This window comes from Bombus affinis, unplaced genomic scaffold, assembly GCF_024516045.1.
Source record: "Bombus affinis isolate iyBomAffi1 unplaced genomic scaffold, iyBomAffi1.2 ctg00001110.1, whole genome shotgun sequence".
NCBI lineage: Eukaryota > Metazoa > Arthropoda > Insecta > Hymenoptera > Apidae > Bombus > Bombus affinis.
The window spans coordinates 11,096-29,518 of NW_026109558.1; the positions used below are offsets into that span (position 1 = coordinate 11,096).

The 18,423-nt window shown below is 31.7% G+C and overlaps 2 protein-coding genes and 2 long non-coding RNA genes across 6 annotated transcripts; all 4 read left to right on the forward strand.

Annotated features, from left to right (window-relative positions):
- The first annotated feature begins 793 nt into the window (after positions 1–793).
- LOC126928586 (uncharacterized) lies at positions 794–16,958 on the forward strand. The gene is made up of 2 exons (XR_007716809.1): positions 794–980; positions 16,196–16,958. It is a non-coding gene; the product is annotated as an uncharacterized LOC126928586 (long non-coding RNA).
- On the forward strand, positions 2,640–6,027 carry LOC126928587 (uncharacterized). Its single transcript, XR_007716810.1, has 3 exons — positions 2,640–2,902; positions 3,131–3,324; positions 5,265–6,027. It is a non-coding gene; the product is annotated as an uncharacterized LOC126928587 (long non-coding RNA).
- On the forward strand, positions 9,702–11,309 carry LOC126928584 (G-patch domain and KOW motifs-containing protein-like). The gene is made up of 2 exons (XM_050744231.1): positions 9,702–9,935; positions 10,206–11,309. Exons 1-2 carry the CDS (start codon positions 9,717–9,719, stop codon positions 10,728–10,730), a joined length of 744 nt encoding a protein of 247 aa, XP_050600188.1. The 5' UTR covers positions 9,702–9,716; the 3' UTR covers positions 10,731–11,309.
- On the forward strand, positions 11,615–14,200 carry LOC126928585 (omega-amidase NIT2-like). 3 transcript variants are annotated; one of them, XM_050744232.1, is made up of 4 exons: positions 11,615–11,923; positions 12,366–12,534; positions 12,814–13,047; positions 13,199–14,200. In XM_050744232.1, the coding sequence occupies exons 2-4, from the start codon at positions 12,447–12,449 to the stop codon at positions 13,288–13,290; spliced, it is 414 nt and encodes a 137-aa protein (XP_050600189.1). In that variant the 5' UTR covers positions 11,615–11,923; positions 12,366–12,446; the 3' UTR covers positions 13,291–14,200. The 3 variants fall into 3 exon arrangements, with proteins under 3 accessions (XP_050600189.1, XP_050600191.1, XP_050600190.1); XM_050744234.1 differs by lacking the exon at positions 11,615–11,923 and adding an exon at positions 11,992–12,014; XM_050744233.1 differs by lacking the exon at positions 11,615–11,923 and adding an exon at positions 12,144–12,294.
- Positions 16,959–18,423: the final 1,465 nt, after the last annotated feature.

Genomic DNA, 18,423 nt, shown 5'->3' on the forward strand with positions numbered 1-18,423 from the left:
CTCCGTAAGATACCTGGGCATGACCCTGGACAGGAGGCTAACTTGGAAAAAACATATCTCGGAAAAAACAAAGCAACTAAAGGAAAAACTAAGAAAATTCTATTGGCTCACGGGCCGACGCTCCAAACTAAACATACAGAACAAAATAACCCTCTACAAGGCCGTAATAAAACCTGTCTGGACCTACGGAATCCAACTATGGGGAACAGCAAGTAACTCCAACATTGAAATACTCCAACGCTTCCAATCGAAAACGCTAAGATCCCTATCAAATGCACCCTGGTATGTTACCAACGAAACAATCCACCGTGACCTCAAGATACCTACAGTCAAAGATGAAATACACAAGTCCAGAAGCAGATATAACACAAGAGTCAACAACCACCACAACCCACTAGTCACCCAACTACTGGACACGACGGACCAGATCCGCAGACTAAAAAGAAAATACCCTCTAGTTTAAATCCTTAGTTTCTACTAGAACCAACAATATAAAACTATTATGGTCCATGTCATTGTATCACGCCAAATTAAATTAATTACTGAAAATTCTCAACGAGAACTGATTGTAAATATTCTAATAAAAAAAAAATCTCTAAAAAATTCGATGAAAATTCTCATGAAACATCAATTGAAGCAATTAAACGCAACAGAGAATGGGTATAATCATATAATTCCTCCCCATTTCAAAATTCATTCATATACATCGATTTTTGTTTTCATATTTGTTTTATATGTGAAGAATACGTATTTATTGGCATAAAAGTATTTCTGTTTCAATTCCTGATCATTTTAGATCGAAACTTCCAAATATCGTTGATTAAAAATTTTTTAATTTTTAAAATGAAAGGCACTAATTATAGGACAAAAAGTTGTTTCAATTATTTGAACATTCTGCTTCATTCCTACAATAACATATTTTATTTTAAATTAAAACAAGAATCAATACTATTGTGTATAAGTTTAATGGAGTGACACAGGTGATTTGTAACTAACACTGTAGCTAACATAGTTTCTGCAATATACCCTTTAATCGAGTAGAAACAAGGGGATTTTAGAAATTTCTATTAACCGACAGTATTGTCAACAAGTTTTAACAATGACTGAAGGTTGCAAAATTAAATATAAAATGATTTATTAATAGCATATGCAGTGTTAAATTTGTAAATAAGCAGTTTATCTTTTAAGGATAACAAAGACACCAGAAAATAAAGATAATATTCTAATTATATTGTAAACTAACGAATAATGTAAAGAATTTATTTTTGTTATCTATATCACAGATTTTAGGTAAAATATTAATTTACTTATTACTAGGAGATTGAATTTGAAATATAATTATAATTTATAAGGGACACCTTTAAACTAGCAGATATTTGGTAGCAGTTCTCTAGCCTTTGTACAATATAACACAGTTCAGTTTAATTGAGTTTAATACCTTTGACCAGCCAGTTTCCAATTTCATTTATGGCATAATCTCCTGACAATTTCATACCCTTCAAAAGAAACACGATTTTCTATTATTGTTTTACAATCGCGGAATATGATCAGTGTTTCAATTAAGCTCCACTGTTTTAATTTCCCGTCTACGCACGATGTGGGTACACCGTTTTTTTGTTGTTTTTAGATACAAGTGACGAGAAATTATGAAATGATATTTTAAATTTAAACTGATTTCATTCATTGATTTATTGTAGCGACAATGGTAACTTGTTTAAATAAAGATTTTATAAATAAAATATTTAAGGTCTAAAATAATAAATTAACACATGTGAAAACATTAAAGCTGTTACCCTTATTCATGGTCTTGTTGGAACGTGTTTAACGAGCGTAACGTAGGCGTGAAAACGAAAACATTGAGACTCTTGTGGCGTAAAAAGACTGAATTCCTCATAAAAATACAAGAAACGAATACAAGAAACGTGCACATAGTTTATTCTCGACCTTGGATACATAAAACCAAAAAAAAAAAGAAAAGAAAAAGAAAAAGGAACAAAAATTTTTATTGGTTATTTACCGAAACTCATTGTATCATTTTTATTACTCTATATAAAACGTAGAATCATATACTGACGAATGTTATTTCGAATTTCTAACTTCAGAACGATAATTACATATTTGAAATTACCAATAAGTGGTAGTAGCATTAAAAATATTGAATATTCAACGAGATGAAATATAGGTAAGGTATTTAAAAGAAAAAAGATTGAAACGTTCGATGTAAAACGATGAAATTAAATGATTGGATTTGAAAACTTGATTCGGTTTAATAATTCGATGAAAAAAGTATTCATCCTATGAAAAAAGAATTCATGTTCCTGTCGATATATCAACGACGTGCGCCGTTACTTCCCACTGCTCTGCAATTCAAATGCAATACTCGAATATACATGGCGAAAGAAATGGAAATTGAGCAATTTAAGGGAACGAATTACTCTCGCGTCCACGTAACTTCAAAATGTATCACGTGTCGGTGTTTGCGAAACGAAATTCGTCGTTGTCCAACTAACACGCTTGCAGATGCTACGTTCACTTTGTTGCATATAGGGCTTAAATATATGAACAAATAGAACAGCGCAACTGTCACTAGCGTAATTTTTAAAGTGAATTAATGCATAATCTCGTCATCTACGTTTGACCATGATTATGGCAGTGATCATTGTTATATACGAATCTTCGTGCAATATATGTGAAAATTCGTGGTTGTCCAATTAACACGCTTGCTGATGCTACGTTCACTTTGTTGCATATAGGGCTTAAATATATGAACAAATAGTACTGCGCAAGTGTCACTAGCGTAATCTGAACGTGTTAAAGTGAATCAATACATAACTTCGTCATCTATGTTTGACCATGACTACGGCAGTGGTCATTGATATATGTGAAGCTTCGTGGAGTAGATGTGAAAATTCGTCGTTGTCCAGTTAACACGCTTGCAGATGCTCCGTTCACTTTGTTCCATATAAGGCTCAAATATGTGAACAAATTGAATGGAGCAACTGTCATTAGCGTAATTTTAACGCGTTAAAATAAATTAATGTATAATTTCGTCATTTACGTTTGATCTACGTTTTTTCATCTACGTCATCTACGGCACCTACGCGAATCTTATCGATTACGTCTTTGGCAGTGTTCGTTGCTATAAATGAAACTTAATAGTTGTTGAAACCGCTCGAAAGTCGTGTTCCTAAATCATTCCCTCGTCTCGTATCGTGTTTATCAAATGGAAAAGGAGATTGTGTTTTAATGAAATCGCTTGTTACTATCAATCTTGCTGTGTCACTCGCATAGGAGAAGAAAGTGAGGAAGGAGAAAAAAATTAAGGTAAGGTCATCAATGAGCAAAATGTTTAATGTACATTAAAATTGAGTCCGCTGCAACCCTCGTGACTTTTAAAATTCCATACGTATATTGTTATACGTAACATTGCCATATTAAATATATTCGATCAAATATTCAATCTCGTTCCCTGAAAGCTGTTCCTGGATATCTGGTTGGATACTTTACGCACGGAAATAGAGAGTGTTAACAGTAACAAACCCTCTATGTAGTGTTTTTGCTTTGCTCTTTTGAACAGGTAGATGACATTTTGCTTCGAAAAACGGATATATATACCACGGATATGCACATACAGAGTATGTGTATCGATATACACATTGATATACACCTTTGTACAAAGTGTCAAAAAAGTATTTATCGCGGTATTTTTTTCAAGCCATTCTACACCTTCGATTTGATGAAAATTGGTTAAATAAGTGTAGCGCAAAATTGATCTTGACCACAATTTTCAGTGTCAAATTGTTTTTCTATTGCATCATATAGTGCTCATTAGAAAGGAAAGTTCCGTTGTTTTAGAAAAAATGTTTGAAATTTCATTAATACTTAGACTGATTTTATTCATATTTTAAGGTCAAATATGGAATACAATAACATCAATACTAATATCTACTTTTTTGTGCGAATTACTTTACATTTCAATCTTCCTTGATACGCCGTGACAAGCAAAAGTGTAAACACAGCCCGTTGATTTTATGTAGAAAGCGAATGTCGAAGGTATAATGAGAAAAGAGCATTATTTGACCATTCCACAAAATAATTTACCTAAATAGTAGTTAATTCTATTGGATATAATAAACGTGAAGTAGTACTAGTGGACGAAATACCTATGTTGAAACCTTGATTCGACGAGTATAATTAATGTGCAAAACTGTAAACATGGTTTGAGATGTCCATTTTTGTAAAATGTTTTGTACATTATTAATGCTAATGAAAATTAACTATTACATTTCGTTAATAATAACTTGTAGTTACTGTTACCTAATCTTTACCGATCACTTGAAAAATTAGTCTTTTACATTTATGTGTTTACTTTTTTCGCTCGTCGCAGTACATGTTTAAGTCAGATATGAAATATTTGGCGTATTCCAGCGGCTTTGATTAAATCTAAGATGTTGGACCATTGTCAAAATGAAATTACTTAGCATCATATATAGCCTGGCAAGGCTCGAACGTTTTATCTTCCTGTAGATTTTCTTTGCTTTTAGACTTTCCTTCCATTTCTCTGAATTGGTATCTTCTGTACACTATTTATAAAAGAAGAATAAATTACATGTTACATCCAAGTTACCAATCCAAATAATTTTAAGTAAGAAAAGAGATCTAATGCAGCAGTTTCCACTTAAATATAGATCCGACGATTATTTACGAACAAATAGTATAAATCTTTTAGCAATATGAAATTCGCAATATTTATTCAAATATTTATATTTATAGTACGCCATTAGCAAAGAAGACATGTTTGCGTGCGTTATCGATTTTACGCTTTTGCCACGCAAACATGGAAATTGCGATTCGAAATTGAATTTGCACTGGAAACGGTTGACGTTACGACATCAATAACATATTTCAAAAACACTGACGATATCATACGGAATCAGAGAGATTCTATGAGAAGTTAAACGCATAATCATCCTATTGTAAATAATAGGAACAGAAAGTACACAAGGAATAATACAGAATCATCCTATCATCCTATCCTATTATACAGGATTGCTTTGATTCGAGCTCAAACATAGGGAAATCTGAAAGAATTTTTCGCAGAATTTCCTTCCCCTTTGAATTAGCTTTTATACAGAACGACTTTAACCTTTTCAAGGAAATACCTATAGAGTGTGACGATCTATGATTTTAAATAGAGAGGTGTATCTGAAAAGAGGTGGATGTAAAACGTTGCATATAAAACGTAGATCAAATCTTTATTCAAGGTGTGGCGGCACTCGACAAGCCGAAAAATCAGCAGTACCCCGGCAGCGACATCTACAGCCCCCAGTGACAATTACAGCGGAACAGGCCTACTAACTACTACAAGTATAACTCACAACACGGCCACCTCAAACGATTTTTCTCTTCGCAGAGAATCAGGATTTCAAGATCGATCGAATATGTATGCACTTGATTTACACGTGAAGTTGTCATTAAAAATATTGTTGCGTTTAAAAAGATAAATATTCATTTAAATTTAATGAAATTGTTAGTCCAATTGTTTTAAGCTTAAAGATATGTAGGTGTCACATTTATATATTGAAAACCTGGGAGCGGCATTAATTAACAAACCTAGTCACGCGCACACGTACTTTAAAACCATGCTTGAAAATCGATATTCCCTGAAACAATGCATCGTTCTGCGCTTCCAATTTATTTTCGCACGAAGAATCAGTCCATTCATCGTTGCCGTCACCATCGCTACTGTAATCTATATTACTCGAATAAATTCTATATCTTGATTGGAAAATCGCATATTTTAACGAACTTTCTGTGTTTTTTTTTTTTTCTATGATTTTAATTGGCAATTTCCGAAATTGAACTATAGCTTGAGAATAAACCGATAATATTTGAGGGTATATATACATACATCATGTTTTTGATGGGTTTTGTAGTAAAATAATTGTAGAAAAAGCAAACTTTTTAAGAAAAAATTACCATATTCGAGTAATAAATTATAGAAAATTACCAATGTAATTTAAAACTTCAAAAGAAGAATCTATTACATGTAATAAAGAGAAGGACTTGTTCACGAACGGTAATTCAACAAATACATGCGTTGCAGAAACATAGTTTTGCAAGGGAGAAGAATCTCTCTAGGAACTCGACGATGTCACGTCAAGAGAAAATTCAATAAAGTGATTACTAACCGTATTACCAGCGGCAATTGTGTGTCGGCAATTCGTAAATAAGTTAGTCGTCTATTTGGAGAAACGTCGCTGGCAATATCGTCACATTTTAATTACGTCAGCGCTATCAATTGGTCTTGGAAGAAAATTTACCATTATGTACTTTTGCCCACGGCGTCGTTCCAACAAATGAATCCGAGTTTTGAATCGCTTACTCTTATATCACGAATTTGTAACGGTGTTTCTTCAAACTTTAAACGATTGTAATGAATGCCTTTGCGTACAAAGACTGATACCAGGTTTGACTAGAAGCTTCAGCTAATTAGTGCCCCAGTTAATTTGGATGTTCACTACCACGCCACTTATGAAGTGGCTTCGTGTCCGAGCGGATTTCCTGCACGTAAAAAAAACAAGAAAAAGAAAAAGAAAAAAAAAGAAAAAGAGAAAGGAAAAAAAGAAAAAGAAAAAGAAAAAAAACTGTTAATTTGGATGTCCACTACCACGCCACTTAAGAAGTGGCTTCGTGTCCCAGCGAGTTTTCCCCACGTAAAAAAAAAAAAAAGAAAAAGAAAAAGAGAAAGGGAAAAGAGAAAAAGAAAATGGAAAAAAATAGAAAAAGAGAAAGGAAAAAAAAAGAAAAAGAAAAAAACAGTTAATTTGGATGTTCACTACTACGCCACTTAAGAAGTGGCTTCGTGTCCGAGCGAATTTTCCCCACGTAAAAAAAAAGAAAAAGAAAAAGGAAAAAAAAAAGAAAAAGAAAAAGGGAAAAAAAAGAAAAAGAGAAAGCAAAAAAAAGAAAAAGAAAAAGGGAAAAAAAGAAAAAGAAAAAAAAAGTTAATAAATAATAAATACATTTGTTAAACTGAGCAGGTTTTATTTGAACTTGCCTATAATTATTCGCCTACAATTATTTTTATCGACGAGATTGACTGGATAGGCACAAATAAAGGAGTAAACTGTACATTGTCTGAACCTGCAAAGAGATTCAGATCAGAACTTCTTTCTAGATTGGATGGATTAGTATCTAACGAAAATTCTAATGTAGTTCTTTTGGCTGCAACTAATTGCCCTTGCTATGTATATCACGCTATTTCAATGTTTTCTAAGTAGAAAATATCTTAATATCATAATTATTCATTATCTTAATCTTAATTATTGTGTTGTGCGGAATATTCCTTTGTTATTATTAATATAACAGAACAATAATATTTATTGTAAATATATTATTAGGGACATTGATGCAGCTTTACGCAGATGCCTTGAAAAGAAAATATACGTATCATTACCAAATGAAGTTACTCGACTTGGTATGTTCAAATTATACCTTAGCAACCAGTTATTAGAGAATATGGATATTGTAAACCACATAATAAAATCTACTGAAAAATATTCTTGCGTGGATATAAAATTGCTTTGTAAGCAAGCATGGCTGCTCGAAATAAGTCCAATATGGGAAAAACTTGAAAAAAAAAAAAAAAAAAAGAAACATCTGTTACGACTTTGAAATATGAATTAAAGAATTATGAAATAATAGCAAAATTGTTAAAAAACAATGTCACCTACAGTTACGGATGTGGATAGATATGAAGCGTGGAATAAATATGTATGCCATAAGAACATATTTTAAAAAATATAAATGCTTATCATATAAAAATATAAAAATATAAAAATATAAAAATATAAAAATATAAATGGTTATAAATTATTAATATAATTATCGTTCGAAAAATTGTTCGCGTGCGTGCATTTATGTGTGCGCACGGGCTATAAACAAGTTTGAAATGTTCGTTCTACATATATGTATACGTGGTATACATCTTCCCTTATAATATATAATATGTGTAATCTGAGTGGTAATATCTCCACGTATTACATATGTGTTAGTGTATTTTATCGATAATCTGTCTTTTATTTCCTTTTATCTTATTAACGCATGTATGGGCGCGTATATGCGCCGGGCGAAAGCTATGGTTATATATGGGATTGTTAACAAATAAAAATTAATCTAGGTGTTATTAAAGAAATTTGTTTCACCTTCTAAACTTTTTGATGATTGGTTTACTTTGAATATTTTGCATATTTTTGCATATCATGAGCATTTTGTACATTTCTATACATTCAAACTTTCTATGAATATAAAATGATCCGCACTACTATCTACTTCATAGTATACTCTATACGTTTAAAATGCTCCATTAGAAGCTTAAATCTATCAAAATACAGCTCCTAGGGAAATGTGAATTTTCACATGAACACATAATATCGATTTTCTCATTGAAACGTATAGGCAGGTATATACTAGCATAAGCCACCTTCGGCATTTGGCCGTATGATGCAGCACTAGCTCTGTAACATAGAAAACCATAGGCGTCAGTTCTTCTTATTTCCTCTTTGATATATGTTTACTTTAATGTCACTTATTCAGACGCTTGATACATTGTCGGAATGAAATTTTAGTAATGTGCAAGTAATTTTGAGTAGATTAATAAAGTATAATAAGATATTAGATTCATGTACATAGATTCAAGTGACATCAATCTTTATGTCCAGTATATACATGTGTATTGATCTATAAGTCAGTGTTAAAATAACAAATAAATGGCAGAAGAAGGAAAGAAGATTTCCTTCGGTTTTGCGAAATCTATTAAGAAACCTGTGTTAAAAAATGCTATTCCACAAGAAAAAAAGAAAGTTGATTACATTGAATGCCTTGATGAGAAAGGTATTAAAGTAATAGGGTGAGTTCAAAAAGTAAAATTTATAATCAAGAAACATATAACCTCAACCTAACCTATAAAAATCACCAATAGCGGAATATATATATTTGAAAACAATTTTTTTATTTCAATGAGGAAGAAAAAAAAGATGAACCTCTAATTATTCCATTACTAGGTTCAAAAACCTGGCATGATAGAATTCTTAATAAAATAGATGCAGACATTTTCCTTCCGAAGGCAGATAAGGAAAAGGTAGGAGACGCTAGTGTTAACGAGGCAAAATCAAAGCTATCTAATGGAAAAACATCGCCAATAATATCAATAAAGAAAGAGCCAGTTGAAGATAGTGAAAATAAAGTTGTTACTTTAGAAGAGCAAGCGACTAAAGAAATCATTGGGGAACTTAAGTCAAAGAATAAATATGAAACTAAAACAAATGATTTAACTTTACCTTTAGTAGAAGATGAATCATTAAGAGGCAAAGAACAGGTACGTTATCAACATATTGATGTGCAATGCACAGATGTATTACATTTGCATATTATAAATATCGTTTTGTATTTTTCAGTCTACGTTAGAAGATTATGAAAAAATTCCTATTGATGCTTTTGGTGTAGCAATGTTAAGGGGAATGGGATGGCAACCAGGAAAGGGAATTGGTTGAAATGAAAAGTATGAATTTTACTCTGGATTAAATTAATTATATGTATTTAATACATCACTTATTGGAAAGTAAACAGAGAACATCATTTTTTATTTCACAATCGTTTATTCTAACTATTACAGATTAGTAGCAGCTGTCATACCAGAATTACGACCAAAAGGTATGGGTCTTGGAGCAGACAAAGTAGCATTGCAGAAGAAAAATACAGATTTCAAAAAAGAAGAGGAAGAAGTTAAAATCGAGAAAGGAACATTTGTGAAAATTATAGCTGGAGAACAAAGTAATAATTATGGTCAAATAGAAGGATTCGATGATGATGCAGGAAGGCTCATAATAAAACTAGCTCTTGGTGGAAATATAATATCTGTAAATGAATTTATGGTACAGCCAGTGACTAAATCAGAATATTCTAAGAACTCAAAAGTTCAAAGTTAATATGAAGTGTTAGTTTTTCATTAAGGGACATTTAAGAAAATAAATTTGAATTGACATATACATATAAAGACATAATCGGACATGTAGAAAAACTAATTCAAGAGTACCTGTAAGTGTGTTGTTGCATGCAATTTTTTAAAAGTCCCTTCTAATTTTATATAAAATATGATAAATGTAGAGGTTTTAGATTTCAGTATTTTATGGGGTTAATTTCAGATACAAAAAAGTATGAGGAATATAAGGACAAGGAATCCAAGGGACTCAAGCAAAAGATGGATAGAAAAAGATCAATGTCCCCTGACCCCGAAGACGGTGAAGAACAAAAGTAGTAATAAAAGAAAGAAAATCGGAAGTACGATGCACAATAAGAACAAGTATGATAAAGTGGGGGATAAAAAATCAGAAAGACGAAAAAGGCGCTCCGAATCTAATGATGACAGCGATAGTGATTCTGAAAAGAAGAGACGGAGAGAAAGAAGTAACTCTAATAGTAATGATTCTTATAAATTAAAAAGATTGAAGAAGTCAAAGAAACGTAAGAAGTACGATTGCTCGTCTGAAAGATCAAGTAAAAAACGAGACGACGAGAAAGATCAAGATCTCGATCATTTAGTAGGCAGTAATATTTTCCAGGAACGTATTCGGTCATTTTACTTTCAAGATAAATTGTACAATTTTATTTATACAGATTTTATAATAAAGTGTATTTTTACAAAAGTATATTTCTTTTCTTACCCTTAACTGAAAATTACATTTAATTATAATATGTAATAATGTTTACAATTACATCAAAGTTAATGTCCTAAACTTTATCAATAATTATTAAAAATCCCCGCGTATTGCTTACGTAATGTTGATATCGAGTAATACCATACATAACCTCAAAGAACATTATGATACTTACGAACATCGTTAAACAAGTAGTGCGAACGATGTCGAGTAAGTATTCACTATGTATAAAGTATTTATAAATAAAAAGTATGGGAAATATATAACCGAGTGTATTTAACTTTTCCAACATTTTAGCATTTCGCTTGGCGTTGGTACAACTTCAAGTAAATGAAGTAAAAAGCAAAAATGTAGAGCGGGCAGTTTCCTACATTTCAAGCGCGAAAGAGCATAATGCTGATATTATCGCTCTTCCTGAATGCTTTAATTCACCATATGGAATACGTAATAATTTGTTTCTTTTTCTAATAATTTATTATATGTATAACAACTATATAGAAAAAAGTAAAAGTAGACAAATTACCTTAACGTTCATACTTCCATAAAGATTGTGAATTGACTCGAGAATATAGAATTTCCCCATTTTTATGATTATCGTGATTTTTGTATAAATATATTTTTTAAGATACTAATAATTAGATACTTATAAACTAGTATTATCAATTATTTTGTATTTATAATTCCACCTATAATAGTTAAAAATTAAAGTTAGTTAAAATCTAACTTTATGTTTCAAAAAGTACTAGCAAAGTCGTTAAGTAACAAGTCACTGGTACTGACCCAAATAGCATGATTGTAATTAAACATTTCTAAATATTCATTTTTCATCTTGAACCTGTAGAAACAATTTATTATATGTACTATTATCTAAGTAATTATATATTTAAGTAAATCTAAATATAAAATTTAGTTATTTTAATAATTTAAAAAATAAAAAATTGACAAACATTTCAACCTAATTTATGGTTGGAACAAAGGACAGTTATTTTTCATTAATTGAAATATTGCAATGCAGAATAGTTTCCAAAATACGCCGAGAGTATTCCTGATGAAACGGTGAAACGAGCGTTGCTTTATCGAAGGCAGCTAAGGAAAACAGCATTTATGTAGTTGGTGGTACGATACCTGAAATAGAGGGCGATAAATTGTACAATACCTGTACTATTTGGGGTCCCGATGGAACTTTGATAGCAAAACACCGGAAGGTAAATAATATACCTCCATGTGGCTTTGAAATTGAAAATATTGGGGTGGAGAAAGTGACTCTATCTAGGAATAATTTAGGAATATGCATATGTACATACGTGTACTATAACCAATTCTATAATTTAAAAAATATGTTATAGGTTTATAAAATACGTTTTGATACGAGAAACATACATTTTTGTCGTAATATAATATATAAATTTTTGTACAATATATTTGTTTTGTAATATAAATTTTTCACATAGGAAAAAACTTATTTTTTCTTAAAAAATATTCCTTCTCAAATATTATTAAATGATAAAACTTTTTAATAAAAGAAAGTGATAAAAACGCTGTCAGTTATTAAATAAAAAACAATTAAAGTTTAGAAGTTCGTAACATTGATGTTAAATTACAAAAGTTACAGCAATAGAGTTAGCAACTATATTTTTATGTTATTAGGTACATCTATTCGACATCGACATTCCCAACAAGATTACTTTCCGAGAGAGTGATTCACTCAGTCCTGGTAATTCCCTAACAATGTTTGATGTGAAGGGCTGCAAAATAGGTATTGGCATTTGCTATGATATCAGATTCGAGGAAATGGCACGCATTTATCGGAACAAAGGTACAGTAGCTTAATCGAACAATACTTAACTAGCATGAAAGTAACTATCTTTCTTAAATATATTCTATATAAAATATAATCAATATAATCTGTAACTCTGTATAAAAAGGAGCTTAATTTAAAAAACCAGTATATTCGCTGAAAATGAAATAAATAAAAGAATTAGAAGCACGACAAGAGGACTGTTCTCGCATATTCATAAATTATGGAATATGGACTGTGCAGCTACAAAGTTAACTAAAATTCAGTGGTCTCGTATTTCCCATTTCTCTGTGTTAGGTTGCCAAATGCTGATATATCCGGCGGCATTCAATATGACCACTGGACCACTGCACTGGTCATTACTTCAGCGTTCCAGAGCGAATGACAATCAATTATACGTCGCCTGTATATCACCGGCTCGTGTTCCTTCAGCAAGTTATGTCGCATGGGGACATACACAGTTGACAAATCCCTGGGGGAAAATCCTTTATGATTTGGAAACTCAGGAAAATATGGTGGTCACCGATATCGGTAATTTCCAGCTTAACATTAAAAGCGAGAAATCCATGATGTAATTAACTTTTAGTCTCGTTGGTTCATCGATTTTGCCGGCTCCCTCTGTATTTGTTGAATTTATTAGCAAGCATTACTTATTACTTCGTATGTTTTTCTTTTCTCTCAGATTTGAAAGTTGTTGAGGAAGTAAGGGCTCAGATACCTACATTTTCTCAAAGACGTACGGATTTGTACGACACTGTCTATAAAAAGGAGTAACTCTACACTGAAACAGAAAATGTTTTCTTATAATATTTCTACTACAATACCGTTTTTTTTTTTTTTTTTTTTTTTTATGACTTATTACTAATTACTTATCATTTGTACTAAATGAATAACTCAATTAAGAAAACCAAAATGTTATAAATAATAATCTGTATATCTTGTGTATCAATATGTAATTGGATATTGTAATAATATTGGAATGTCTTTGATCAGGGATATGATAAAGAACACGCGAAGACTACGTTCTTTTGAACATCTTTAATATCCATCATTTATAACATTAAACATCTTTTTAAATATTTAGATAGATTAATACGTAACTCTTTATATATATAAACATTAATTTGAAGTTACAAGCTTAGAGAAATTGGTCGATTAATATTTATAGATCGGCTGTCTTGATGAAAGGCTTAAAGAAAGCAAAAACATAACAATGTCGCAAATATAATTTATAGTTTAACTTCTTTCTTGTATCTGTCTGCCTTTCACGATGTTTTACCAATTACAATAAGTAATTTCGACTTCTTTGCGCTCCGTTTTAACGCATTCGAGACCGAAAGAAATTCATATCAATCAGTAGGCATAATATATATAACTGTACATAATATATTATAGTATAACATAGTATATAATTTTATATTTTAAAAACATGAGGCATAAAATTTAAGATTGTCATCGACTTAAAATTAAAATATGAAAAGAATATTCCAGAGAGAGAAAAGCACAGTATCATTCTAACAAAACATTCAGATCGTACTGACACCCAGGAATCGTATTACAATAAAATCTCGGTCTCGAATGAATTAACACGAACGATTAACATGAAACACACTTGCGGCTTAAACACCTTCGATATCGAGGAAATTCAAACTTTACAAATAAAAGCAGCCTGTTCCTCTTTCCACCACAGACTCTCATACCATATCCGCTCTTATCCAGGCTTTTACTTGAAATCTCTGTCTATTTACAATTTAAATTTACCCGGACCACTCGTTGAGTCGGCAGCCCTTTATAAATATATAATGAACCCAGAACATATACCTGTGCCCCTAGCTGGTATCAGCTCTAGTAACGTTCATACCGGAACTTTCATACGACGCCAATTTGTCACGCGTGAACATCGATTCTTTCAGGGGTCACGGCTTTATGGGATTATATCCTTTAAAGTAATTAAAGTGATACTAATGATACAGAATTTTTTACAAATATTTAATATGTCCATAAAATAGGAAGTTTCGTGCTCTCTTATTTTATATTAATTATAAATTAGTAAGTTTTACATTTGTTATCTATAGATTTAATAAATTATTAAAATTCCATGAAGACATATTCTGGAACACATTAGAAGATTTTGCTGTAATTTACAACGGATGCTCCGAGTACGAACAGGCAGTAAACGAACAAATAGAAATTCAGGCTATTGTGGTAGTATAGCTCACGTGGGATTTTAAGCTCGAATTGGACTTAAACGTTACGATCGTCGTGAATAATTACGATATATACCCTGTACGACGAGCAGAGAATCTTAAATTATTAACGGCAATTCCTTTGTGCAAAGTGCAATTTTATTAACGGCCTGTAACGAATGAACGGCTCGTTTTGAATAAAGTTTACATTTAGAAAGTAAACACAGAAACACATTTTAAGAAACTAAGATATCGAGTTCTACTTGTAAACATCAAGTGCTCTTCGTTTGAGAAGATTACGAGTCTCTTCTTCGATAACGACATTAATTAAGAAGTTTCGATACCGTTTATGACATTAAGATCTCATTAGTAAAGTTATATCATTAAAATCTTACTGTTCCTAGAGAATATAATATAGTTAAAACTTCCAGAGGATCAACAGGTAAAGAAATTGTTGATAAAAGCATTGTTAGTGACAACTGACTGTAATCGATATCTGCTGGGTGAAGTTGTGTGTTCTGAGAATCTGTGTTAATGCAAGGATTCTGTTACAAATCATCAACTAAAGAGCCAGCGGGCACGTCCGACCGATCGATCGATACCACGAACCTCGAATGAATTAACGCTCAAGGTGGAACGGATTTAATAGATCGAGTGTTAGTGTAATTTGACACTTTGTTTACACTTGCTTTATGCAAACAAAGTTTGATGTTCTGAACTCGATGGTTATAAGATCTTATTGAAACTCCAGTATTTCACCCGCACGGTACGACACTTTGTTGATGATTGTCCTTGTATGTTGTTGATACTCCCCATCAGCCGTTAAATTTTGTTCGTCTATCGTACTTTTCTAGCCAGAGGTTTTCCCTGATGTTTTTCCCTACTGTCTAAGTCATCAGGTTTGCAGCTCGGGGAGGACAGATAATTCGGAATTTCCCAAAGGAAGGAGAGGTGCCGTCCGAGCCATAAAGGGACGGTCACTCAAAATGCCGAATAGATTCATTTAAATAATTATGAGAAACAAGTAAGTTTTGTAAGCACAAGTTTTCAAATGTTATAGTTTGAATCTGTTCTTATAATTTTAAAAAGACCTTACAGCCAGGATCTCTAAAAAATTCGATGAAAATTCTCATGAGACATCAATTGAAACAATTAAACGCAACAGAGAATGGGTATAATCATATAATTCCTCCCCATTTCAAAATTCATTCATATACATCGATTTTTGTTTTCATATTTGTTTTATGTGTGAAGAATATGTATTTATTGGCATCAAAATATTTTCTGTTTCAATTCCTGGTCATTTTAGATCGAAACTTCCAAATATCGTTGATTAAAAATTTTTTAATTTTTAAAATGAAAGGCACTAGTTATAGGACAAAAAGTTGTTTCAATTATTTGAACATTCTGCTTCATTCCTACAATAACATATTTTATTTTAAATGAAAACAAGAAACAATACTATTGTGTATAAGTTTAACGGAGTGACACAGGTGATTTGTAGCTAACACTGTAGCTAACATAGTTTCTGCAATATACCCTTTAATCGAATAGAAACAAGGGGATTTTAGAAATTTCTATTAACCGACAGTATTGTCAACAAGTTTTAACAATGACTGAAGGTTGCAAAATTAAATATAAAATGATTTATTAATAGCATATGCAGTGTTAAATTTGTAAATAAGCAGTTTATCTTTTAAGAATAACAAAGACACCAGAAAATAAAAATAAAGAATATTCTAATTATATTGCAAACTAACGAATAATGTAAAGAATTTATTTTTGTTATCTATATCACAGATTTTAGGTAAAATATTAATTTACTTATTATTAGGAGATTGAATTTGAAATATAATTATAATTTATAAGGGACACCTTTAAACTAGCAGATATTTGGTAGCAGTTCTCTAGCCTTTGTACAATATAACACAGTTCAGTTTAATTGAGTTTAATACCTTTGACCAGCCAGTTTCCAATTTCATTTATGGCATAATCTCCTGACAATTTCATACCCTTCGAAAGAAACACGATTTTCTATTATTGTTTTACAATCGCGGAATATGATCAGTGTTTCAATTAAGCTCCACTGTTTTAATTTCCCGTCTACGCACGATGTGGGTACACCGTTTTTTTGTTGTTTTTAGATACAAGTGACGAGAAATTATGAAATGATATTTTAAATTTAAACTGATTTCATTCATTGATTTATTGTAGCGACAATGGTAACTTGTTTAAATAAAGATTTTATAAATAAAATATTTAAGGTCTAAAATAATAAATTAACACATGTGAAAACATTAAAGCTGTTACCCTTATTCATGGTCTTGTTGGAACGTGTTTAACGAGCGTAACGTAGGCGTGAAAACGAAAACGTTGAGACTCTTGTGGCGTAAAAAGACTGAATTCCTCATAAAAATACAAGAAACGAATACAAGAAACGTGCACATAGTTTATTCTCGACCTTGGATACATAGAACCAAAAAAAAAAAAAAGAAAAAAAAAATGGGTTTTCTGAAACTTTCGTTTCTCGTGATGAGTACTTTATGATGCAATAAAAAATTTTGTCTGAAAATTATACTCAAGATCAATTTCATGATCCATTTTCTCTAACAGATCTCCATCTTCCACAGCTATAACAAATAATTTTTTCACACTCTATACATTTAACATCGATTATAATTCTGATAATTGAAACACCGAACATCAATGTGTTTATTCACTACGCTAACACAGATAACAATTAACAACTTTGACAACTTCCTGGACACCCTGGGCAATAGATTCATAGCTGGATTCCTCGGCTGATCTCTCCTCTGATCATTCCCCCGTGATAGTAACATAAATGTCCCCTCCTATTGAACCCTTCACTTGTGCAGAGATCATAGAAGCAATCAGTCGCCTAAACCCCAAGAAAGCAGCAGGTCACCACCTAATAGGAAATAAAGCAATCAAGTAACTTCCGATAAAAGGGATTGCACTGGAAAAAAACAAGAGATTAAGAAAAAATTCTGAAAGAGACACAAATCAGTAGTATTATTTTATATTACGTTGCGAATTACTTTTCAAAGTAATTCGCAAGTAAGTAATTTCAAAGTATTTCAAAATATAGAATAAAAAAAATTAAAATATTACAATTACCATCAATAAGCTCAGCGTCCACATATGACTATGTGACACATAGTGATTGACGCTTCCAGATATGGGACTATGGTTCTGAAGTGAACCATTTCTGGGTGAGTCATCGACGGTAGTGACATTAAATTCGATCGGATCTTCTGTGGGGTTTAGGCATTCGATGTTGCAACATCTGCGTTCATACCGGAACTTCTTGCACTTCTGTAATAAAAAGAAATCGATTAATTGTACGGATCAATCGTCACTAGACTATTTGAAAATTCAGGTTATTCAAAGAATGAAAGAAGAAGGAATTGCTCCAATTCCACCATTGCTTTAGCAAAACTAGTATTTGAGAACCATTAGTCAAATATATTATAACACTAATACTAATACTAACGGTTTCACCGTCGAAAAGTGGATCTTTCTAGCATGTCTACGCAAATGAAGGTTGGAGGGGGGAGGGGGAGGGGGGAACTGTACATGCGCCAAACACCTTTACGTTCGTAATTTTTCACACAAATTTACAACTGTAGGGAAAAAATTATCTCTGATGTTTCAGATGTTAGAAATTGACAATATCGCATAACGGAATGCTGTGTTCTAG